At 50.4% G+C, this 23,325-nt stretch overlaps 2 protein-coding genes across 4 annotated transcripts; both read left to right on the top strand.

Annotated features, from left to right (window-relative positions):
* Positions 1-141: 141 nt before the first annotated feature.
* Positions 142-7,795, top strand: TXNDC12 (thioredoxin domain containing 12). Of its 3 annotated transcripts, none has more exons than XM_085511724.1 (8): positions 142-226; positions 267-353; positions 1,641-1,701; positions 5,208-5,260; positions 5,893-5,966; positions 6,332-6,401; positions 6,494-6,577; positions 6,943-7,795. In XM_085511724.1, the coding sequence occupies exons 2-8, from the start codon at positions 275-277 to the stop codon at positions 7,020-7,022; spliced, it is 501 nt and encodes a 166-aa protein (XP_085367850.1). In that variant the 5' UTR covers positions 142-226; positions 267-274; the 3' UTR covers positions 7,023-7,795. The 3 variants fall into 3 exon arrangements, with proteins under 3 accessions (XP_085367850.1, XP_085367849.1, XP_015726072.1); XM_085511723.1 differs by having other exon boundaries at positions 142-236; XM_015870586.3 differs by having other exon boundaries at positions 142-353.
* KTI12 (KTI12 chromatin associated homolog) lies at positions 276-4,341 on the top strand. Its single transcript, XM_085511720.1, has 3 exons — positions 276-353; positions 1,641-1,701; positions 2,113-4,341. Exon 3 carries the CDS (start codon positions 2,371-2,373, stop codon positions 3,211-3,213), a length of 843 nt encoding a protein of 280 aa, XP_085367846.1. The 5' UTR covers positions 276-353; positions 1,641-1,701; positions 2,113-2,370; the 3' UTR covers positions 3,214-4,341.
* Positions 7,796-23,325: the final 15,530 nt, after the last annotated feature.

Below are 23,325 nucleotides of genomic sequence, written 5' to 3'. Positions count from 1 at the left end.
CGATTTGCATAGCGCGGGGCGGAGCGGGGCGCGGGGCATGCTGGGAATTGTAGTCCGATCCGGGATGAACATGGCGGCTCCCAGAGGGCCCGGCGGCACCGCCCACATCCGCATTGCGTCACTTCCGGGGCTTTAAAAAAGGGAGAAAAAAAAGGAAAAGGAAAAAGATCCGCGGTGCCACCACAGCGCCCGGCTGGCACTGCGTGTCACTGCGTGTCACTGCGTGTCACTGCGTGTCACTGCGTGTCACAGCGTGTCACAGCGTGCTGGGAACATGGGGCCTCAGCACGCGGCATCCGCACTTTGCCTCTGTCTGATCGTGGCCAGCGCCGCCGCCGAGGGACTCGGAAAGGGTCAGAGAGATGGGAGAGAGAGAGCGGGGAGGGGGGGGAGAGGGGGAGGGTGTGAGGGCTGTGGTTGGGGCTGTGGTTGGTGCTGCTGGTGCTGGGGCCGGTCTGTCCTGTATCGTCGTGGTGGCCTTTGAATGAAGCATTCAACGTGCTGGTACTCGGTGTAAATGAAACCTGTTCACCTCACGGCTCCCAGCTCCCTCAGCCCATACGATCGTCAATGCCTCGCTGGTAGCTGGACCAAATGTTTGATGTGTTTGTCATACACGTTCACGGTAGTTTGTATCGGGAGATAAGCCGAGGTCATACAAACACTGTGGCAGCAGTTGCAGTCTGCCAGATGCTGAAGGAAGGCACCACAAGGCTTTGCTCCGCTCTGCAGTTTCTTTGCTACAGGTGTTTGTTGGAGGCACTGCCTGCCATGCTGTCAGTGCTGGCAGCTCGTGGCTCCCGGTCCTACTGTAACTCCCCGCATTATCCCCATGGAGGGGATGTAGCCTGTGCCATGTCACTGAGTTACCCCAGCCCTCAGCAATGGGGAGGGGAAAGTCATGGCTGAGTTTGGCCTTTTGGTACAGCCCATGTCACTGCAGAGATGGGACCTCAGAGGAGTTCATCAAGGAAGGCTCCCCTTATGTCAGATCCCCTCCATCTCAGCCCTTCATGTGATGGTTGTGGCTAAAAAATGGCAGTCTCTGTTTTCCTGTTGTTTGCATGTTCGCTGACAGAACAAGGTTTGATACCTGCTTGTTGGATACGTGTTTCACATGCTGTTTGGTCACTGCAATGCTCAGAAACATGCATAGCGCTGCTCCTTCTTAGTCTTTGATGCCAATTATCAGCCGTGGTAATATTGAGCATAACAGTTTTAGAGTGTTTAATAACAATTAGTTGGTCTGGGTGTGTTTGATGTTTGCTCCCATTCACTGGGATTTAGGAAGCCAGATGGCGACATGTTTAATTTGTCATCAATCAGTTAATAAACGTTCATAGGTTGAGAAACAATAGGGAATAATCAGAAGGCTCTTCAGTTGTAAGCTTTGCTCGGGGAATTGGTTTTGTGCTTTGCACAGTTGTGAATATTCATGAGTACGTGATTTGTTTTTGTTAATTAATTTCAGTGGGATTCCTCAATAAAACTGTGTAGGTTGTGAGCATTCACAGAAATCTTTCGAGGCTGCAATTATAATTTACTCTATAAGAATGTATTATGAGATGGAAGCATTCGGGAGGGTTGTTTTCTTCTGGTGATGTGTGAACTATGCAGCACTAACACCTTCTTTCTGGCAGGTTTTGGAGATCACATTCACTGGAGAACATTAGAGGATGGGAAGAAAGAGGCAGCAGCCAGGTATGGTACTTATTTATCAATACAGATTCTGTACCAGTGCGAATCAATCCTAAATTTAACCACAGAAAATAGAGATTATTAACAAAGGTATGAGAGAGTGCTCAGATCCTCACAGCTTATTAAAGAAAATACGGCTTGTTCTTAATGTTGCTGAGGAATCATCTGTCTGTAATCACTTCAGTGGCTGAAGTTCTGTTGTGTCTCTGTGAGGAGCCCACATCTGTCAGTGTGGATGTGACCGTATTGACGTGAGGTATTTTGTTATTGAGGATCAAACTGATCAGCCATTAAAGTATATATACTTTTATACTTTTTATATAGTTTTTTAATATACTTTTTATTTTTTATATATTTTATTATATATATATATATTATTTTTCTTTTTTAAAGTTTTTTTATATACTTTTATAGGCTGAAACTAATAGTGTCTCTGTGAACAGACACAAAGAACGGCTATTTCTGTGTTTCTCTCGGAATCTTTTGTGTGTTAACACACGATGAAGGCAGCTGTGTGTGTGTGTCAGCTCTTGTTGTAACTGTGCTGATGGATGTGAGTTCCTCGCACTGCCCAGGTCTGGTCAGCACTGCTCGGATGTCTGGCATTTATAAGCGGGTATTTTAACACTTTTCCGCGATATCTGTGCTACAAGTAGTGGCAGACTCAGCACAATGGTGCTGGCAGCGCTCTGTGCTGTGCCCGGATGCAGGCGGCGTTGTGCAGGACTCGGGTTCTGCGCACTCCCCGTTTCGTGTCGGCCGGTAGCGGAAGCGGGGCGCTGTGTTCCGGGTGTTCCGGTGGCGATGCCGCTGGTGGTGCTGTGCGGGCCGCCGGGCAGCGGCAAGAGCCGGCGTGCGGCCGAGCTGCGGGACGCGCTGGGCGGAGCTGAGCGCCGGGCTCACGTCGTGTCCGAGGCGGGGGGCGGCCGGGCCGAGCTGCGGGCCGAGGTGGAGCGGCTGCTGAGCCGGCGCGACGTGGTGATCGTGGACGCGAGCAACGAGCTGCGCAGCGTCCGCTACGAGCTGTACTGCGCGGCGCGGCAGGCGGGCACGGCGCGCTGCCTGCTGCTCTGCCACGGCCCCGCCGAGCCGCCGTTCGAGGCCCCGGACCCGCGGAACCGCTGGGACCGGCCGCTGTTCACCGTGCGCCGCGATGACCCGCTGCCGCTGGCCGACATCCGCGCCGCCATCTTCGGCAGCGCCCCGCCGCCCCCGCACCGCGCCACGCGCTGCCAGCCCCTGCAGTCCGCGGAGTTCCTGCACCGCATGGACCGCAGCACGCACGACGTGGTCAGCGCCATCGTGGCCGCGCAGAGGGACGGGGCGCAGCCGGGAGACGTGGTGCGTGTGCCCGGCGTGGAGCAGGGGCTGGTGCTGCCGCGGGCCGTCGGCATGGCCGAGCTGAGCCGGCTGCGCAGGCAGTTCATCAGCTACACCAAGATGCAGCACAGCGATGAGAACATGGCGCAGCTGGCCAGCATGTTCCTGCAGTACCTGAGCCGCAGCATCCAGTGACGGCGGCTCCTGACCGCTCTGCAAGTGCTCACAGCACCACAAGAAGCTGTGACCTGGTGTCACATAGCACAGCCCATGGCAGTGCTGAGGAAGGCTCTCCCTGCCCGCTCTGCGTTCTACCTGTGTGTCTCTCAAAAGGGGCTTGTTGCATCCCCACGCAGCTGAAGCCTCCTATGGAGATCTGCACCTCAGTACTAAAGCAATTGTGAATAAATGCTGCAAAGTGATGACCGTAAGGAGAACTCCTGCCCTCCTCATTGCCATGTCTGTGTTTTGAATACAAAGACTGCTGCTCCAGGGCTGCCTCCAGATACATCACACTGCAGTGGGGGACTTCAGTTCCCAGTCTAGAGGAGGCTGTATTTTTGGGACGTAACTGTTGTTAAGAATCCTATTGAACTCTACAAGCTCTGCACAATAGCAGGGTGCTGGCTTAGGAAACTTAAACTTCTCATTTCAAGTTCAGCAACAAAACACGTGCCTTAGATGGAACAGTCCTAATCTACCTGCAGGACTTTCATTGAAACAACTTGCTTTGGCTTTTCTCTGCAAGGTCATCATTAAAAGCTTTTAAAATTAATAACTGTTTATGAGTGAGTGAGTGCTCTTGTGCTTGTATCGTTAGGGTGGGGACACAGATGTTAAAGGAGCTTTGCCAGGGAAATGTGTATTCGTGCTCCTTGCTGCAAACAAAGTCCTGTGTAAAGATGACAGCGTATCGCCCAGTTACAAATGGCAGACTCGTGTTGGACTGCTGTAAATGTTTATTGCTTCCTCTCTGCCCTTTCCTGGTTCTGAAGGCTAAAACTTAATGTTGGAAGGGATTTCCTTTCTTATGCAGCTAAAGGAAGAACCTAATTTCAGGTTATTCTTAATGCTCTGGGAGCTGTAGCACTAGTACTGGCTTCCCTTGGATATTTTTCTCTTGCTGAAGGGATTTAATGACAAGAAAAAAGGAGTCATCTTCCCATTTCCTTGTTCTCAGTCTTTTTGAATGTACTGTACTAATTAGCTTTTGCCAGCTGTTTGAAAAGTGTTTGTAAGGACTTCCACATGTAAAAAGTGTGAAGAGAAGTGTTGTACTACTCGATGTGCTCAACAGCAATAAAGATGACCTGTAGTATGTCACTTTTTTCTTGTTAAGAAGGTAAAAAATATAATAGTCAAGATATTGAGAGCTGTAAAGCGATGGATTAATTGAATTGCAAGCACTTACAGCAAGAAATATGTGGAATTCTTTGCATTTAAAGTCTCTGTCTAATTACATAACGTCACCTGAGTACATTACCAGGGAGCTTAGAGAATTCAAACTCACTAAGCTTGACTAGAAGGTGAAATGCTAAGGGGCTTTTGAGAACAAGGTTAAATAAAACATACATCAGGTGATGAAATCAACATCCAAGTAGTATAACTGTCAAATTATTTGGGGGAAGAAATGAATAACATTCACATGGTGTACCTGAAACAAATGACCTTTCTGTATTCATTGAACAGGGAGGTTAGGTTCCTAACTTCCACCATTTTACATTGCGCTTTATTTAGGTCTCAGTTCCACACAGGCTCCTTCCTTCTCGGTTCTCAAGCTTGTCACGGGTTTATTTCAGCACAGTAAGATAAGGGCAATTAGCCTGGAGGCTGAAGGGTTTGCCAGTTTACTGTGTGTGATTATTGCTCAGAGCAGGATCTTGATCATGGGAGGCTGTAGCAGGAAGTGTCTGAAACATGCAGACAGTGGTGGGGAGAGGGGCTGATGGATGCCAGTCGTTCACTGGGTTACGTTAAGCAGCTGTGTACATCCCTTCTGACATCTCTTACGTAGCCAGTGTGGCTGAGCACTACTAATTTCTTAAGAAACAAGTGTCCAGTTGTGCACTTATGCAAATCTGAACAAATGAGTGCAAACCTCCCAAAGAGAAAATCTCCTTCTCTATTGGAGTGGTTGGTGATTGACTTTTCTAATCAACTATTCTTTTTTTCCCCCCTTTTTTTTGCAGTGGTTTGCCTCTTATGATTATCATCCACAAGTCTTGGTGTGGAGCTTGCAAAGGTGAGTGAATTTAACACTGGAACTTGATTAAATTCCCAGTGAACTTCTGCAAACAAATTGTGTAACGTGAGAAATGTGAGCTTTGCATTCAAAATGTGCTTAGCTGAATTTACACTTTGTTTAGAGCAGTGTAGCATTGCACCACTTCAGCCCTTAGCACTGCCAAAAACCAGCCTTGTGTAAATAGCAGTAAAGTAACAGCTGCATCTCTGCAGTGGCTGCAATTTTTCCTGCACTTTGCTAGACAATAATTGCAGAACATGAATGATTTGAGAGTTAAGAGCAAACTACTTTCAGCCACTGGTTCTCAGCAGGCTGGGCTTTGTCTCTTTGCAAAGGAACATGCTGACCATAATGGTTAGGCTTAAGATGAACAGGCTGAGTGAGAAACGGTGGTTTACAGCAAGCTTTTGCTTCTGTTCCATTGGTTCAGAACTGACCACATATGTGTGATGGTTGAGCTTCACTGCATGGCTGCTCAGCAGGGATCGCTTACCTGCTGTTCTGAGCCTGAGCAACTTGATGCATACATTCCATTTACCTACTGCTCACTGAAGAGTACCTGCTTTCTGCAGGGAGGAATTTTCCATTGTCTTTCCATATCAATCTATATATTTTTTTCTCTTAATTAGCTTTGAAGCCAAAGTTTGCTGAGTCTAAGGAGATCTCTGAACTTGCTCATAATTTTGTAATGGTCAACCTTGAGGTAGGACACACCCTTATTTGTACCTATGCTACTGCTTAGTAATTAAACATTTTGAATCCTGCTTAACTGATTGCATCTGTTTCTTTTCTCTCTCCTATGTCTTGCACTCCTGAGTAGATGTGTAAGATTTGATTGATAGAGCCAGTTGTTTTGCAAATCATTTTCTTCACCGTAGTTATTTTAATTGCATTTATAAACCTGACTCTCCCCTGCTGTCTCTTTAACAGTTCTCTTGTACTTGTTGTCTGTTCAAGATGTAAATTATTCAGGGTAACCACAATCTGAGGGCTTGTTTCTTTAAAACAAGTGCTGTGTTTTATTACATCTTGTTAATACACTCCTTCTTTCTTGTCCTGCTTTTGTAGGATGATGAAGAGCCAAAGGATGAAGCCTTCAGTCCCGATGGAGGTTACATCCCCAGAATCCTTTTCATGGGTAAGACATCTGCAGCTGTTGGACCCACTCACAGGGCTGTGTTCTTATTGTTACCACCTCTATTTCCTGTTTGATTTCTTCTTTTTTCACAGATCCCAGTGGAAAAGTCCACCCAGAAATCATAAATGAGAAAGGAAACCCCAGCTACAAGTATTTCTATACCAATGCTGATCAAGGTAGGTGACAAATAACTTGAGGTACATTTTCAGTGAGATGGATCTGTGGGTATGTCCTGAGTGAAGGACAACACCTTCATTTTTAAGTGGAGAGGAATTACAGCATGAATGAGTGGCTCTTCATGCTTTGAGGAACCATATTTAGAGTCATAATTCACTTTAAAACCTACAATAATGTTTGTAGAACCTAATCATTCTCCATTTGTCATATGGAAAACCATGCAACTCACAAAGAGTTGGGAGAAGAGCACGGGGCTTTTTTGTTTTGCTGTTTCTTTGTTGCCTTAAGTTGCGTAGTAGATGTGCGTTCTGTAACTGTTGTTTCTGTTTTGAGATTCATAGTTGATCTCTCTCTGATCTTTCAGTTATCCAAGGGATGAAGGAGGCCCAGGAGAAGCTGACAGGTGATGCTTTCAAACAAAAACACCTGGAAGATGAGCTATAATGAAAACACCCAGTTATGCTTTTCCGTCACTTCAGTACTCTCAAAGGAAACAGTTAAACAGACCAAGAATGTAAATGCACTGGAGGGACTTAATTCTCCTGTCAATAATGTTAGGTTAAACCCTGTTTGGAGTTCACACACATGCATCAGTTACAGTGTTATCTCCTCCTCTGCCTGGCAGTGTGTACTATAATGGTTATTTGCCACTAGGTAATGGCAGACACATCAATTAGTGTGTTTGAGCAACTGTTGATGTTTGATGTTAAAGGGAGGCTTGTAGGGCAAAACACTCATTTGGAGACAAACAGCATAATTGGGATAATTGGAAGTAGCCAGCATTTTCACACTTAATCAGGGGTGGATCTCTCTTTTCTCACTGGTATTATACGATCTCACTGTTTATACTGGGGGTTCCTACTATGGGGCATGTTCCTGGGCCCAGTGTTTTCTAGACCTCCCGAGCCATGAATTCTGCCACTAGGCCAAGTAGAGTAAATTTCATCAATGTTCAAGTAGCATGTGAAGTCATGAGCTCTGCAAACATGTTTTTATGTAAAATTCTGTGTGATTCATCTTGATTTGCCTCCGGGCAGAAATTGAACTTCTTCCTTGTGCACTCACCTTTAGATTGTTTCATCAAGTGAAGGTGGGTTATGTTGAAACATTATGGGGAATTCCCTTTTATTCTTTGAATGTTTTCTGGTGAATGCCTTGCCATCACATTGTACTGTATTTTTGTACCAGGCTGAAGAATTAAAACTTTTTAAACATAAGCATGCAGAAAGTGTGGGGTTTTTTTGGCCACCAGCCTGGCCTTGAATGCCTGCAGGGATGGGGCACCCTCAGCCTCCTTGGGCAACCTGTTCCTGTGCGTCACCACCCTCTGGGTGAAAAACTAACTCCTAATACCTGACCTAAACCTCCCGTCTCAGTTTAAAGCCATTCCCCCTTGTACTGTCACCATCCACCCAAGTAAACAGTTGTTTCACTATCCACCCATGTAAACAGTTGTTAATATCCAGCGGTTACCTACTGGAGTTGAAAAGAAAAATAGAGAGGAAAAAGTAATCTAACTTGACTTTCTGGTATGGGTGCATTGCTGGATCTTGTTCCACTTGCTCTTTTCATGCACACCCTAACATCCTCTGCAAAGCTGCTTTCCAACCTGTTGTACCCATGGGTTCTTTTTTCCCAGGTGAAGAACTTTGCATTTCTCTTTGCTGAACTTCCTGATAGCTCCCTGCCCATGTCTCTGGCCTGTTGAGGTCCTATTGAATGTCAGTACAAGTGTCTGCTTATCATCTGCCCTCCCCATTTCTGTATCATCGGCCAGTTTCCCAAAGGTGTCCACACCTGGGTTACTCCACAATTGACTGCCCTCTCTGAGCCCAGCAGTTCTGCCAGTTTTCAGTTCACTTCACTGTCCATTTATTTAGCCTGTACTAAATCCATATGTCTGAGAATGCTATGGGAGACAGCTGAAAGCCTTAATAAAGCCAATATAAACCACACATGCTCCTCTCTCCCCTCATCCACAGAAACCCTTCATCTAAAAGGAAAAAACTCCTGTCCAAAAAGGCACTTGCATTGACTTCCAACATCAAATGGAGAGTTTTTTTTGTTTGAAAATCCTCCTGAGGACATTTATGGGGGAAGACTGTTGGATACAGTAAACCCACTTACCTACTGAGTCCATTTTTACTGTTAGCAGTGTTAGGAATCCTTTTTACCTTCCAGAACATTCTGCCATAAAGGGATTTTAGACAGTAAATCTCAATTGAGCACTAAAAGACAAGGACTCAGTGGAGATAACGGGATTATTGCACTCTGCAATTACCCTGTTCAGCTACTAAAAGTTACTCCTTGGGTTTTATATTCTGCTTCTTTTGGAAACTATCTAATAAAGAACCAACAAATTGAACTCAGCAACTGTTCTCAAGTTTTATCAGCTTTCAAAGTAAATTACTATCTGTAAGCCCAGGAGAAGGATCTTTGTTCTGCATAGTTGTATTTTTTTCCCCAGCTGGGTCAGTTGACCTAATAAAAAACAGGTCCTGTCTGATGCTCCTTATTTCATTTATAGCTTTAGATTAACACAGCTTTAGAAACTCATTGCTACCGTTTTGTTTCTGCCTGCCACCAGGGGGAGGGCTCTGCTTGCTCATCTGGGATCTGATTCAACAAATTGTAATTCAAAAAACCAACAAGTGATTGAGAACAGCAGGGTACAACTTTGTGGTCTTTTCTAGGCGTACTTTCACAGCAGCTCTGCCCTTGTCTTATCTCTGCAGTGAACTCGTAGCCCGCAGCACATACATGGTTTGTCCCAGAGCCTTGCTTTGCAACATGTTCTGATGGCAGAAGCAATATCGCCTCAAAGAAATTTCTAGAAAGTACTGTTTGTGGCGATCTCCCACTGACGACAGATGCGCATCCTTTACCTTTAAGACCATTTTTATTCAAAACTCATCCTCTGCTTCTTCTCTGATGCGTTCCCTTTCCTGTGGCATTTTCTGCATTCCATCCCAAGCTGCTACTGACAGAGAAAATAATAATCAATAATCCTTTTTTTCTTTGCTATTTGGCTGCTTCCTTTCTCTTTAATCCTTCCTGCCCTTTGTATGCTCAAACACAGTAAGCTGGTGCAGCTTCCCCGCCCTCCTTTGTATTTGCCCTTTTCTAGCCCATGCTTTTCCCTTCCTCCTCTAACAAGGAGCTCTGGCAATTGCTGGCTGACATGGTGTTTATTTGGGGTCCTGACAGAATATGACATGAGTGCTGCAACTTGATGTGACTGCTAGTTTTATACCTGGGTATTTTAGTTGCTAATTCCTAATGCAGATTCTTGACTCCTTTCTGATGTTTGATTTAGATCAAGTGACAAATCCTGGTTAGCATTTTCCTTCCACGCAGAGGCGTACATCTTAACCCTTTCATCTGAGAGCTGTTGCATGTATGTATGTTGTGTAACTTTACACACACGAGCAGCTCACAGGGTTTAGAGGAGCTTCCTACACGTCACTGTTTGTTGTGCTTCAGTAAGTTCATTATATACCGCAGCAGCTCAACAGTGCGCAGTAACCAAGGCCTCAGATTAGTTTGCCCTCCTCAGCTTCATTTTGTGTGCATATCCAATTGCACATAACTTGCAGTAAATCTCCATATTTACATAACTTCCTCAGATACATCCCAGAAATCCCACCAGATTCTCCATTTATGGGGATTAAAAAAGAAAAAAAACCACAAAAACACTTCAAAATTCTTAGTCCAGACCCAAAGAAGCGCCAGGTCGAATCAATCTTGTGTAAACAAACATGCTGTCAGCTCCCTTCTTCCCAGAAACAACCCACAGAGGAAAAAATGTAAAGTTAATTAAAGAGTGACTAGATTGCAGCTCAGCCATCTGGCTGCCTGGAAACAGAGGTTGCTTTGCACACCTGGGGCTGAACAGGCTTTAAGGAGGTGTCAGCCAGAGCCACATTTCACAGCAGGGAACAAAAGTGCAATGGGCAAAAGCACCAGCGCTGCCAGAGTGCTCGGTACATCATTGTGGCATGCTGAGTTTACCTAGTCAATGCACTTTCATGCCCATGTCAGTCTGCCATCATATCTGCCTTGTATCAAACTGCTAATGAGCTTCATGCACTGTCCTCACATCCAGCTTGTGTATGAATAGCTCTGAGGAGATATTATTAAACCTTTATGAATGCAAGGTCCAATACCCTTGGAGGAGATGGGAGTACCCCCTGTCAATCCATGCGTGTGTCAAGGAAAGGATAGGGATAATCTAAAAGGCTGCATCCCACTTCCAGAGAGCTGTGTGCATTGTCTTAGGGGCTATCTAGGCAGGGGAGCCTGCAGCAGGAACCAAGGACCCAATACAGAGGGCTTTCAAACTGGTGGAAGTCACTTGGTTTGAGAACAAGCTGGCACATTATTAATGCATCCCCCTTTTCTTTCTCCAAGAAAAAGGTGCTGATTTGCTAAGCAGTTTAGTCAAATAAGCTCAGTTTGCTTTTCCTTTCAAAGTTTGCCTAGCGTAAAGGAAGAAGGAGCTGGACCAGCTGCAACCTGTGCTTCTCAAGGATGCAGTTATTTTCTCCATGCTCAGAGCTTGTCATGACCAAAGACAATAAATCTTAAATGCAGGATCACAGGTAATATTCCTGCTTACAGCATCACACAGAAGCCACGTTCCTTGATGTACGAGCTTTGCTGCCACTCTTGCAGGAGAAATAACAGAAGTAAAAGTCTTTAGGAAAGAGAGAACAGAAAGGTGGCAGTACCACGTGTTTTCGGGCCTTGCCCTGCACTGGCAGTGCTTAGTGAACCGCTCAGCGTTTGGCTTGCCTTCCAAGTGGGGTTTCCACACTGCCCCCAAAGGATTTTGAGGTGAATTGTGTCAGTTTCCCTAATGGAGCCAGCGCTGAAAGGCACCTGGATGTGGCTCTGGCCACAGCTCCTCCTTGCTGACAGGTTCACGGCACCACCCAAAAGATGAGGTGTCACCCAAAACGTGAGCGTGTCCTGCCCAGCTGTGTCACAGTCTCCTTTGTGACATCACAATCCGGGCTGACATCAGTCTCTGTGGAATCGGGTGGGCAGCCTCCCCCAGCACAGATACGCAGGGCAGCCGCTCTGTGCAGGTGGTGACCTCTGGAGCTCTGCTCTTGGTCGCAGCCAATTTGTGGGGTGTCATTGTTTTCCTTGGGAGAGAAGAGCATGAAGCTCAGCACAACTCTCTCCCTTACTGTGGCTTTGGCCATATTTTCTTATCTCAGAGACAGCCTTGGCCATTCCAGCTTTCAGGGCCAGGTCTCTGGCAGCAAGAAGAAGCCGGCCATCCCTGAGAAGCAGCTTCCTGTGGAGACCCGGGTCCAGGCGTCCAACTGGGCCTGTCGGCTTGGCCTTCATCCCTGCCCAAAATGGGTCAGGTACAGGGTCAGCAGAGTCGACATTGTGAAGGTCTCAAAGCAACAGGCCAAGGGCACGGAACAGGAAGCCTTCAAGGGGCCAAACTGGCGTGGCTTTTCAGTGGACACTATCAAGATCTGGAAGAGTGTCAGCAAGATGGTCCTTCATCAGGAGCAGCAGCCTGTCTCCACCAAGAAGCAGGCTATGGACTGCTCCTGTAGGCTGGGCCTTTTCTCCTGCCTGAAATGCATCCAGTACCGGATCAGCTCAGCTGTTGTTACAGAAGGCCCAAAGCAGCAGCCGCTGGAGATGACTCAGAAGACCTTCAAGGGGCCCTGGTGGCTTCCCAGGATCCAGGAAAGAGTCGCCAAGATGCTCTTCCCTGCGAAGAAACGGCCTGTCGACGCTGAACACCAGGTGACCAAAGGGCCCGGTTGGCCCGGCCGTTCTGATTATCCCAGATGGGTCCGGCACAGGGTCATCAGAGTCGACACTGTGAAGGTCTCAAAGCAAGAAGCCAAGGGCATGGAACAGGAGGCCTTCAAGGGACAATACTGGCATGGCATTTCAGTGCGCTTTATCAAGACCTGGAAGAGTGTCAGCAAGATGGTCCTTGGTCAGGAGCAGCAGCCTGTCTCCACCAAGAAGCAGGCTATGGACTGCTCCTGTAGGCTGGGCGTTTTCTCCTGCCTGAAATGCATCCATTACCGGATCAGCTCAGCTGTTGTTACAGAAGGCCCAAAGCAGCAGCCCCTGGAGATGAGTCAGAAGACCTTCAAGGGGCCCTGGTGGCTTCCCAGGATCCGGGAATGGGTCAGCAAGACGGACGTCCATGAGAAGAAACTGCCTGTCAATGCTGAGCACCAGGAGTCCAGCTGGTCCCGTTGGCTTGGCCTTTCCGCTTTTCCCAGATGGGTCCGGTACTGGGTCAGCAGAATCATCAGCTCAGAGGGCATGGATCAGTTCTTCAGCTTGTCCTTCCACCTGGACCAAGTCTCGGACTACATTGCCAAAGGCGCATTAGTCCGACTCTTCTTAGAGGGCTTGTTCTTCATCTTCATTTGGCACCTGCTGAAGGTTGCTTGGTGCCTCTGGAGATGGGTGGAAAGTCCTTGAGAACAGGTGAGTAATTGGGATGTATCACATAGAAGGGGGCTGCTGGTGGGGAGCAGGGAACCACAGAGACCTTGTCTGTGCAAGCTTCCAAGGAGAGCACGCTCCCTGCGGCCCATTACCTCTCCCCAGGGGACTGGCTCATCCACAGGGTGACACAGGGGGATAATGGCCCTCCCTGAGAGGGATCATCACTGGACACTTTGTCCCAGAGCTCCACTTTAGAGGCTGCTTTCCCCACCACAGTGCGGGCAGAGCACAAATCAAGGCTTTGACTCTGAACCCTGGGGTCTGTCTGTAGGATTTTAAGGACGAGAGGCCTTTTGTAGCCTGGTGCAGTGAGCACACCCCAATTTCACCTCTTTTCCTTCCCAGCAGCAGCAGCAGCAGCAGCAGCAGCAGCAGCATCACTCCGCGCCCCGCCGCAACCATCCCCGCCCGCGGTGCGCGGCGTGAGCTGAGCGGCACCCGCCGGGATCCCCTCGGGGCAAACATCGCACCGTCAGCCCCAGCACAGCGGGCAGGACCAGCACTGCACTGCGCCGCGGCTCCGCTGCCGCCCGGGCGTTGAGAGCGGCTCCGCCTCCGTGGCCGCCTCAGGTGCCGGCGGGGGGCGGCTCCCGCCACGCGAGCACCGGCCTCGGGACCCGAGCAGGCTCAGCACAGCTCGGCTCGGCTCGGCTCGGCTCAGCACGGCTCAGCACAGCACAGCACAGCACAGCACAGCACAGCACAGCACAGCACAGCGCTGCCTCCGCCTCTGTCCGCCGTCCCAGGTAGGAGCTCCGTCGGGTGGGCGGTGGGACGGCTGTGCAGGGCAGCGCTGTGCTTGTGCTGACGAGCCTCGGGGTCAGTTTGGGGCTCGCAGAGCCGAGCTGTTCCCGTGCTGTTTTACTTCCTTCCCGAGCTGAAAACGTCATTGCTCGTCCAGCTGCCATGGGCTGTGGCGGTGCTTTGGCCGTCGGGCTGCGGTGCCATTCGCAAAGTTCCATCTCGCTGCTCGGAGCTGCTCTTTGCTGTTATTGACACCTGGAGGTGGTGGTGCTGCGCGTGGTTCCTGAGCCCGGGCTGCCAGCGCCGTGCAGCCGGGCGGGTTTGTACCACGGGTCGGGAGGCAGGAGCACGCGCTGCCACCGAAACAAACCTCCGTGCCCTTATGGCACAATGTGCTGCTCGCTTTGCGGGTTGCACGCGTTGTCAAGTCACAAATTGAGACAATAACGGCGTATAGGTTTGACCAGCTTTTATTACTTAGTGCAGCACAGATGGAGCAGAGCAGCAAACCCGGCGTTTGTGAGCACGCGGGTTATTATCCCATAATGTCGGTGTTTCAAGGAGTTTTCCTGCAATCTGATGAACAGCGCCTGGGAGCAGTTCTGTAGGAGCTCCGTGGAGCAGAGACACATCCAGGGCAGTCACTGCAGCTGTGCTTTGCACCACAGAGCTGTGCCCGGGGCTCGAAGTTCTGCAGTGCTTAGTGAACTGTTCAGCTTTTGGCTTGCCTTCCAAGTGGGGTTTCCACACTGCCCCCAAAGGATTTTGAGGTGTCAGCTCCTTGCTGACAGGTTCACGGCACCACCCAAAACATGAGGTGTCACCCAAAACGTGAGCGTGTCCTGCCCAGCTGTGTCACAGTCTCCTTTGTGACATCACAGAGCCGGGCTGACATCAGTCTCTGTGGAGTCGGGTGGGCAGCCTCCCCCAGCACAGATACGCAGGGCAGCCGCTCTGTGCAGGTGGTGACCTCTGGAGCTCTCCAACAACAGCCAAGTTGTGTGCTGCCATTGTTCCTTGGGAGAGAAGAGCATGAAGCTCAGCACAGCTCTCTCCCTGATTGTGGCTTTGGCCATATTTTCCTACCTCAGAGACAGCCTTGGCCATTCCAGCTTTCAGGGCCAGGTCTGTGGCAGCAAGAAGAAGCCGGCCATCCCTGAGCAGCAGCTTCCTGTGGAGACCCGGGTCCAGGCGTCCAACTGGGCCTGTCGGCTTGGCCTTCTTCCCTGCCCAAAATGGGTCAGGTACAGGGTCAGCAGAGTCGACATTGTAGACGTCTCAAAGCAACAGGCCAAGGACACAGAACAGGAAGCCTTCAAGGAGCCAGACCGGCGTGGCTTTTCAATGTACACCATCAGGATCTGGAAGAGTGTCAGCAAGATGGTCCTTGGTCAGAAGCAGCAGCCTGTCTCCACCGAGAAGCAGGCTATGGACTGCACCTGTATGCTGGGCCTTCCTGCTTATCCCAGATGGGTCCGGCACAGGGTCAGCAGAGTCGTCACTGGAAAGATCCCAAAGCAAGAAGACAAGGGCACGGAACAGGAGGCCTTCAAGGGGCCATGTTGGCGTGGCATTTCAGTGCGCCCTATCAAGACCTGGAAGAGTGTCAGCAAGATGGTCCTTGGTCAGGAGCAGCAGCCTGTCTCCACCAAGAAGCAGGCTATGGACTGCTCCTGCAGGCTGGGCCTTTTCTCCTGCCTGAAATGCATCCAGTACCGGATCAGCAGCACCATTGTTACAGAAGGCCCAAAGCAGCAGCCGCTGGAGATGACTCAGAAGACCTTCAAGGGGCCCTGGTGGCTTCCCAGGATCCGGGAATGGGTCAGCAAGACGGACGTCCATGAGAAGAAACTGCCTGTCAATGCTGAGCACCAGGAGTCCAGCTGGTCCCGTTGGCTTGGCCTTTCCGCTTTTCCCAGATGGGTCCGGTACTGGGTCAGCAGAATCATCAGTTCAGAGCGCATGGATCAGTTCTTCAGCTCGGCCTTCCCCCTGGACCAAGTCTGCAACTACTTTGCCCAAGGCGCATTAGTCCGGCTCTTTTTAGAGGTCTTGTTCATCATCTTCATTTGCTACCTGCTGAAGGTTGCTCAGGGCCTCAGGATATAAGAGAGTTTTGTCATGTCCCTGAAATTGAAGATGTTGAGCAGGAAATGGGAGAGGCGTGGTTCCAGACAGGGAGGAAAACATGCCCTGAGGAAATCCATCTAACAGCCTCTGCCTGGTGCCTTGCACATTGTAATTATGAATATAGAGATCTGATAGAACAGGGACAACAGCCACAGGTTCTTGAGTTTTGTTCCACATCCAGCAAATTCTTAGCAGACTTTTTAAAGCTTTTGTTCTCAAATTTAATCACCTAGTAACAAATCTTATTGCTCATTGGCATATTATATATTCATTCATATGTACAACTTAATCATTGTGTGCAAATTCCAGACTAAATCCACTACAAAAATCTAATTGTGATGATTACGGAATCCAATAATAAAGCAGTTAATAAAACAAAATTCTGTGTTTACACTGACTTTTTTGTTCTAGATGTAGCAATTAAATTGTTTGAATGATGCTTCAAAAATAAGGTTCCTTGCAACCATTGCTGGTGCTGAAGTGAGAGACAGAGGCAGCTCCAGAGAACAACTACTGCAGAGGAGAGGGCTGTGAGAACACAGAGCCAGAAACAAGCAAAATGTGGGGTAGTCTGGGCTACCAGGTGCCCCTTTGTGAGCCAGGTGGGGCACTTATCAATTGTGTGGGTCATGAGAAGGGATTTGTCCTCGCTGGTTCTAAATTGCTACCTAGAATAGGTGACAGCAGCTTATTTCTAGAAAGTGAGTTTACCTGGGTGTTACAGCACACTGCTGTACTGTTGGACGTGGCCCTGGGCATCCTGATCTAGTAAAGGTGTATGTTTGGTGGCCCTGCCAGGCAAGGGGGGGTTGGAACTACATGATCCTTGAGGTCCCTTCCAACCCGGGTCATTCAGCCGGGCGGGTTTGTACCACGGGTCGGGAGGCAGGAGCACGCGCTGCCACCGAAACAAACCTCCGTGCCCTTATGGTACAATGTGCTGCTCGCTTTGCGGGTTGCACGCGTTGTCAAGTCACAAATTGAGACAATAGCGGCTTTTTGGTTTGACCAGCTTTTATTACTTAGTGCAGCACAGATGGAGCAGGGCAGCAAACCCGGCGTTTGTGAGCACGCGGGTTATTATCCCATAATGTCGGTGTTTCAAGGAGTTTTCCTGCAATCTGATGAACAGCGCCTGGGAGCAGTTCTGTAGGAGCTCCGTGGAGCAGAGACACATCCAGGGCAGTCACTGCAGCTGTGCTTTGCACCACAGAGCTGTGCCCGGGGCTCGAAGTTCTGCAGTGCTTAGTGAACTGTTCAGCTTTTGGCTTGCCTTCCAAGTGGGGTTTCCACACTGCCCCCAAAGGATTTTGAGGTGAATTGTGTCAGTTTCCCTAATGGAGCCAGCGCTGAAAGGCACCTGGATGTGGCTCTGGCCACAGCTCCTCCTTGCTGACAGGTTCACGGCACCACCCAAAAGATGAGGTGTCACCCAAAACGTGAGCGTGTCCTGCCCAGCTGTGTCACAGTCTCCTTTGTGACATCACAATCCGGGCTGACATCAGTCTCTGTGGAATCGGGTGGGCAGCCTCCCCCAGCACAGATACGCAGGGCAGCCGCTCTGTGCAGGTGGTGACCTCTGGAGCTCTGCTCTTGGTCGCAGCCAATTTGTGGGGTGTCATTGTTTTCCTTGGGAGAGAAGAGCATGAAGCTCAGCACAACTCTCTCCCTGACTGTGGCTTTGGCCATATTTTCTTATCTCAGAGACAGCCTTGGCCATTCCAGCTTTCAGGGCCAGGTCTCTGGCAGCAAGAAGAAGCCGGCCATCCCTGAGAAGCAGCTTCCTGTGGAGACCCGGGTCCAGGCGTCCAACTGGGCCTGTCGGCTTGGCCTTCTTCCCTGCCCAAAATGGGTCAGGTACAGGGTCAGCAGAGTCGACATTGTGAAGGTCTCAAAGCAACAGGCCAAGGGCACGGAACAGGAAGCCTTCAAGGGGCCAAACTGGCGTGGCTTTTCAGTGGACACTATCAAGATCTGGAAGAGTGTCAGCAAGATGGTCCTTCATCAGGAGCAGCAGCCTGTCTCCACCAAGAAGCAGGCTATGGACTGCTCCTGTAGGCTGGGCCTTTTCTCCTGCCTGAAATGCATCCAGTACCGGATCAGCTCAGCTGTTGTTACAGAAGGCCCAAAGCAGCAGCCGCTGGAGATGACTCAGAAGACCTTCAAGGGGCCCTGGTGGCTTCCCAGGATCCAGGAAAGAGTCGCCAAGATGCTCTTCCCTGCGAAGAAACGGCCTGTCGACGCTGAACACCAGGTGACCATAGGGCCCGGTTGGCCCGGCCGTTCTGATTATCCCAGATGGGTCCGGCACAGGGTCATCAGAGTCGACACTGTGAAGGTCTCAAAGCAAGAAGCCAAGGGCATGGAACAGGAGGCCTTCAAGGGACAATACTGGCATGGCATTTCAGTGCGCTTTATCAAGACCTGGAAGAGTGTCAGCAAGATGGTCCTTGGTCAGGAGCAGCAGCCTGTCTCCACCAAGAAGCAGGCTATGGACTGCTCCTGTAGGCTGGGCGTTTTCTCCTGCCTGAAATGCATCCATTACCGGATCAGCTCAGCTGTTGTTACAGAAGGCCCAAAGCAGCAGCCCCTGGAGATGACTCAGAAGACCTTCAAGGGGCCCTGGTGGCTTCCCAGGATCCGGGAATGGGTCAGCAAGACGGACGTCCATGAGAAGAAACTGCCTGTCAATGCTGAGCACCAGGAGTCCAGCTGGTCCCGTTGGCTTGGCCTTTCCGCTTTTCCCAGATGGGTCCGGTACTGGGTCAGCAGAATCATCAGCTCAGAGGGCATGGATCAGTTCTTCAGCTTGTCCTTCCACCTGGACCAAGTCTCGGACTACATTGCCAAAGGCGCATTAGTCCGGCTCTTCTTAGAGGGCTTGTTCTTCATCTTCATTTGGCACCTGCTGAAGGTTGCTTGGTGCCTCTGGAGATGGGTGGAAAGTCCTTGAGAACAGGTGAGTAATTGGGATGTATCACATAGAAGGGGGCTGCTGGTGGGGAGCAGGGAACCACAGAGACCTTGTCTGTGCAAGCTTCCAAGGAGAGCACGCTCCCTGCGGCCCATTACCTCTCCCCAGGGGACTGGCTCATCCACAGGGTGACACAGGGGGATAATGGCCCTCCCTGAGAGGGATCATCACTGGACACTTTGTCCCAGAGCTCCACTTTAGAGGCTGCTTTCCCCACCACAGTGCGGGCAGAGCACAAATCAAGGCTTTGACTCTGAACCCTGGGGTCTGTCTGTAGGATTTTAAGGACGAGAGGCCTTTTGTAGCCTGGTGCAGTGAGCACACCCCAATTTCACCTCTTTTCCTTCCCAGCAGCAGCAGCAGCAGCAGCAGCAGCATCACTCCGCGCCCCGCCGCAACCATCCCCGCCCGCGGTGCGCGGCGTGAGCTGAGCGGCACCCGCCGGGATCCCCTCGGGGCAAACATCGCACCGTCAGCCCCAGCACAGCGGGCAGGACCAGCACTGCACTGCGCCGCGGCTCCGCTGCCGCCCGGGCGTTGAGAGCGGCTCCGCCTCCGTGGCCGCCTCAGGTGCCGGCGGGGGGCGGCTCCCGCCACGCGAGCACCGGCCTCGGGACCCGAGCAGGCTCAGCACAGCTCGGCTCGGCTCGGCTCGGCTCGGCACAGCACAGCACAGCACAGCACAGCACAGCACAGCACAGCACAGCACAGCACAGCGCTGCCTCCGCCTCTGTCCGCCGTCCCAGGTAGGAGCTCCGTCGGGTGGGCGGTGGGACGGCTGTGCAGGGCAGCGCTGTGCTTGTGCTGACGAGCCTCGGGGTCAGTTTGGGGCTCGCAGAGCCGAGCTGTTCCCGTGCTGTTTTACTTCCTTCCCGAGCTGAAAACGTCATTGCTCGTCCAGCTGCCATGGGCTGTGGCGGTGCTTTGGCCGTCGGGCTGCGGTGCCATTCGCAAAGTTCCATCTCGCTGCTCGGAGCTGCTCTTTGCTGTTATTGACACCTGGAGGTGGTGGTGCTGCGCGTGGTTCCTGAGCCCGGGCTGCCAGCGCCGTGCAGCCGGGCGGGTTTGTACCACGGGTCGGGAGGCAGGAGCACGCGCTGCCACCGAAACAAACCTCCGTGCCCTTATGGCACAATGTGCTGCTCGCTTTGTGGGTTGCACGCGTTGTCAAGTCACAAATTGAGACAATAACGGCGTATAGGTTTGACCAGCTTTTATTACTTAGTGCAGCACAGATGGAGCAGAGCAGCAAACCCGGCGTTTGTGAGCACGCGGGTTATTATCCCATAATGTCGGTGTTTCAAGGGGTTTTCCTGCAATCTGATGAACAGCGCCTGGGAGCAGTTCTGTAGGAGCTCCGTGGAGCAGAGACACATCCAGGGCAGTCACTGCAGCTGTGCTTTGCACCACAGAGCTGTGCCCGGGGCTCGAAGTTCTGCAGTGCTTAGTGAACTGTTCAGCTTTTGGCTTGCCTTCCAAGTGGGGTTTCCACACTGCCCCCAAAGGATTTTGAGGTGTCAGCTCCTCATATATGGCTTTGGCCATATTTCCCACCTCAGAGACAGCCTTGGCCGTTCCAGCTTTCAGGGCCAGGTCTGTGGCAGCAAGAAGAAGCCGGCCATCCCTGAGCAGCAGCTTCCTGTGGAGACCCGGGTCCAGGCGTCCAACTGGGCCTGTCGGCTTGGCCTTCATCCCTGCCCGACATGGGTCAGGTACAGGGTCAGCAGAGTCGACATTGCAGACGTCTCAAAGCAACAGGCCAAGGACACAGAACAGGAAGCCTTCAAGGAGCCAGGCTGGCGTGGCTTTTCAATGTACACCATCAGGATCTGGAAGAGTGTCAGCAAGATGGTCCTTGGTCAGAAGCAGCAGCCTGTCTCCACCAAGAAGCAGGCTATGGACTGCACCTGTATGCTGGGCCTTTTCTCCTGCCTGAAATGCATCCAGTACCGGATCAGCAGCACCGTTGTTACAGAAGGCCCAAAGCAGCAGCCGCTGGAGATGACTCAGAAGAACTTCAAGGGGCCCTGGTGGCTTCCCAGGATCCGGGAATGGGTCAGCAAGACGGACGTCCATGAGAAGAAACTGCCTGTCGACGCTGAGCACCAGGAGTCCAGCTGGTCCCGTTGGCTTGGCCTTTCCGCTTTTCCCAGATGGGTCCGGTACTGGGTCAGCAGAATCATCAGTTCAGAGCGCATGGATCAGTTCTTCAGCTCGGCCTTCCCCCTGGACCAAGTCTGCAACTACTTTGCCCAAGGCGCATTAGTCCGGCTCTTTTTAGAGGTCTTGTTCATCATCTTCATTTGCTACCTGCTGAAGGTTGCTCAGGGCCTCAGGATATAAGAGAGTTTTGTCATGTCCCTGAAATTGAAGATGTTGAGCAGGAAATGGGAGAGGCGTGGTTCCAGACAGGGAGGAAAACATGCCCTGAGGAAATCCATCTAACAGCCTCTGCCTGGTGCCTTGCACATTGTAATTATGAATATAGAGATCTGATAGAACAGGGACAACAGCCACAGGTTCTTGAGTTTTGTTCCACATCCAGCAAATTCTTAGCAGACTTTTTAAAGCTTTTGTTCTCAAATTTAATCACCTAGTAACAAATCTTATTGCTCATTGGCATATTATATATTCATTCATATGTACAACTTAATCATTGTGTGCAAATTCCAGACTAAATCCACTACAAAAATCTAATTGTGATGATTACGGAATCCAATAATAAAGCAGTTAATAAAACAAAATTCTGTGTTTACACTGACTTTTTTGTTCTAGATGTAGCAATTAAATTGTTTGAATGATGCTTCAAAAATAAGGTTCCTTGCAACCATTGCTGGTGCTGAAGTGAGAGACAGAGGCAGCTCCAGAGAACAACTACTGCAGAGGAGAGGGCTGTGAGAACACAGAGCCAGAAACAAGCAAAATGTGGGGTAGTCTGGGCTACCAGGTGCCCCTTTGTGAGCCAGGTGGGGCACTTATCAATTGTGTGGGTCATGAGAAGGGATTTGTCCTCGCTGGTTCTAAATTGCTACCTAGAATTATTATACCAGAAATAGGCAACCTGTCTTCTCAAAAGTGATTTGGAGCCTGTACTGGAAAAATGGAGTACAGCTGAGGAAGGTATCCAGTACCTGAGAGAAATGGCTGTGGCAGAAATGCTGTTAGATCCCACGTTTGTCCCTGGGGACCCAGAGGATTACCATGACCCAGAAAAGGTGAGCTGTACTCCGGAAATATGCAAGAAACTCATACGGTCAGCACCAGGGAAGTATTCCAGTATAGTATTGACGAACTCTAACAGGTATGATGAGCTGGATAGAAGACCTGCAATTTTTGAGCTCATCCTTTCACTGCAAAATTATCGAATACACACTACTGCCACACCGTACCACCATCGCAGCCATCTGTCAAATGGTGGATAGAATGGACTGAATGGAGAGAAAACAAGACAACATGCAGAAGAGCTGGTCTGCGGCAAGGAACCACAGCGAACCTGTGGCAGTCTCAGCTGTCAGACGCAAACGCACACCTGTCCGAGTGAAGGACCGCAGTGAGCCTATGTCACGTGGTGCCATGTGGAACTACCTGCGTGACCATGGAGAGGATATGAGGAAGTGGCATGACGAACCCAACTTTGTACTGCGAGCACGGGTAAGAAAATTACAAAAGAGGTCAGCCACTACTGAGGTTGCCTCTACCGCTTCAGACAACCAATAGAGGGGCCCTGCCCTCAGCCAGGGGGGGGAGAGGGATAATAGAGTGTATTGGACGGTGTGGATTCGGTGGCCTGGCACATCAGAACCACAAAAATATAAAGCACTGGTGGATACCGGTGCACAGTGCACTCTGATACCCTCAGGCTTCGAAGGGACAGAACGGATACATATACATGGGGTGACTGGGGGTTCGCAGGAACTATCTGTGTTGGAGGCCGAGATAAGCCTCACTGGTAGAGACTGGCAGAGACATCGTATAGTGACTGGCCAGGGGGCTCCTTGCATACTTGGAATAGATTACCTAAGAAGGAGACATTTCAAGGACCCCAAAGGATACAGATGGGCTTTTGGAATAGCTGCTATAGAAACAGACAACATTAAGCAGCTGTCTGATTTGCCTGGCCTATCAGGGGACCCGTCTGCTGTGGGGTTACTACGGGTGGAAGAACAACGGGTGCCAATTGCCACGAGAACAGTACACAGACGACAGTACCGTACTAATAGGGATTCCTTGCTCCCCATCCATAAGCTCATTCAACAACTAGAAAGTCAGGGAGTAATTAGTAAGACCCATTCACCTTTCAATAGCCCCATATGGCCAGTGCGCAAAGCCAGTGGAGAATGGAGGCTGACAGTGGACTATCGTGGCCTTAATGAGGTCACACCCCCATTGAGTGCTGCA

The sequence above is a fragment of the Coturnix japonica genome, chromosome 11 (genome assembly GCF_054131305.1).
Source record: "Coturnix japonica strain WE chromosome 11, WE-NBRP24, whole genome shotgun sequence".
Taxonomy (NCBI): domain Eukaryota; kingdom Metazoa; phylum Chordata; class Aves; order Galliformes; family Phasianidae; genus Coturnix; species Coturnix japonica.
Note: the sequence above shows the minus strand (reverse complement) of the source record. Positions and strands in the feature narration are given on the sequence as shown.

Bases quoted from the DNA above. Each gene is read 5' to 3' on its own strand.
- KTI12 (XM_085511720.1), top strand. From the start codon at position 2,371: ATGGTGCTGGCAGCGCTCTGTGCTGTGCCCGGATGCAGGCGGCGTTGT.
- TXNDC12 (XM_085511724.1), top strand. From the start codon at position 275: ATGGGGCCTCAGCACGCGGCATCCGCACTTTGCCTCTGTCTGATCGTG. The intron at 354-1,640 runs GTCAGAGAGATG...TCTTTCTGGCAG, and splicing joins CGCCGAGGGACTCGGAAAGG to GTTTTGGAGATCACATTCAC. The intron at 5,261-5,892 runs GTGAGTGAATTT...TCTCTTAATTAG, and splicing joins TTGGTGTGGAGCTTGCAAAG to CTTTGAAGCCAAAGTTTGCT.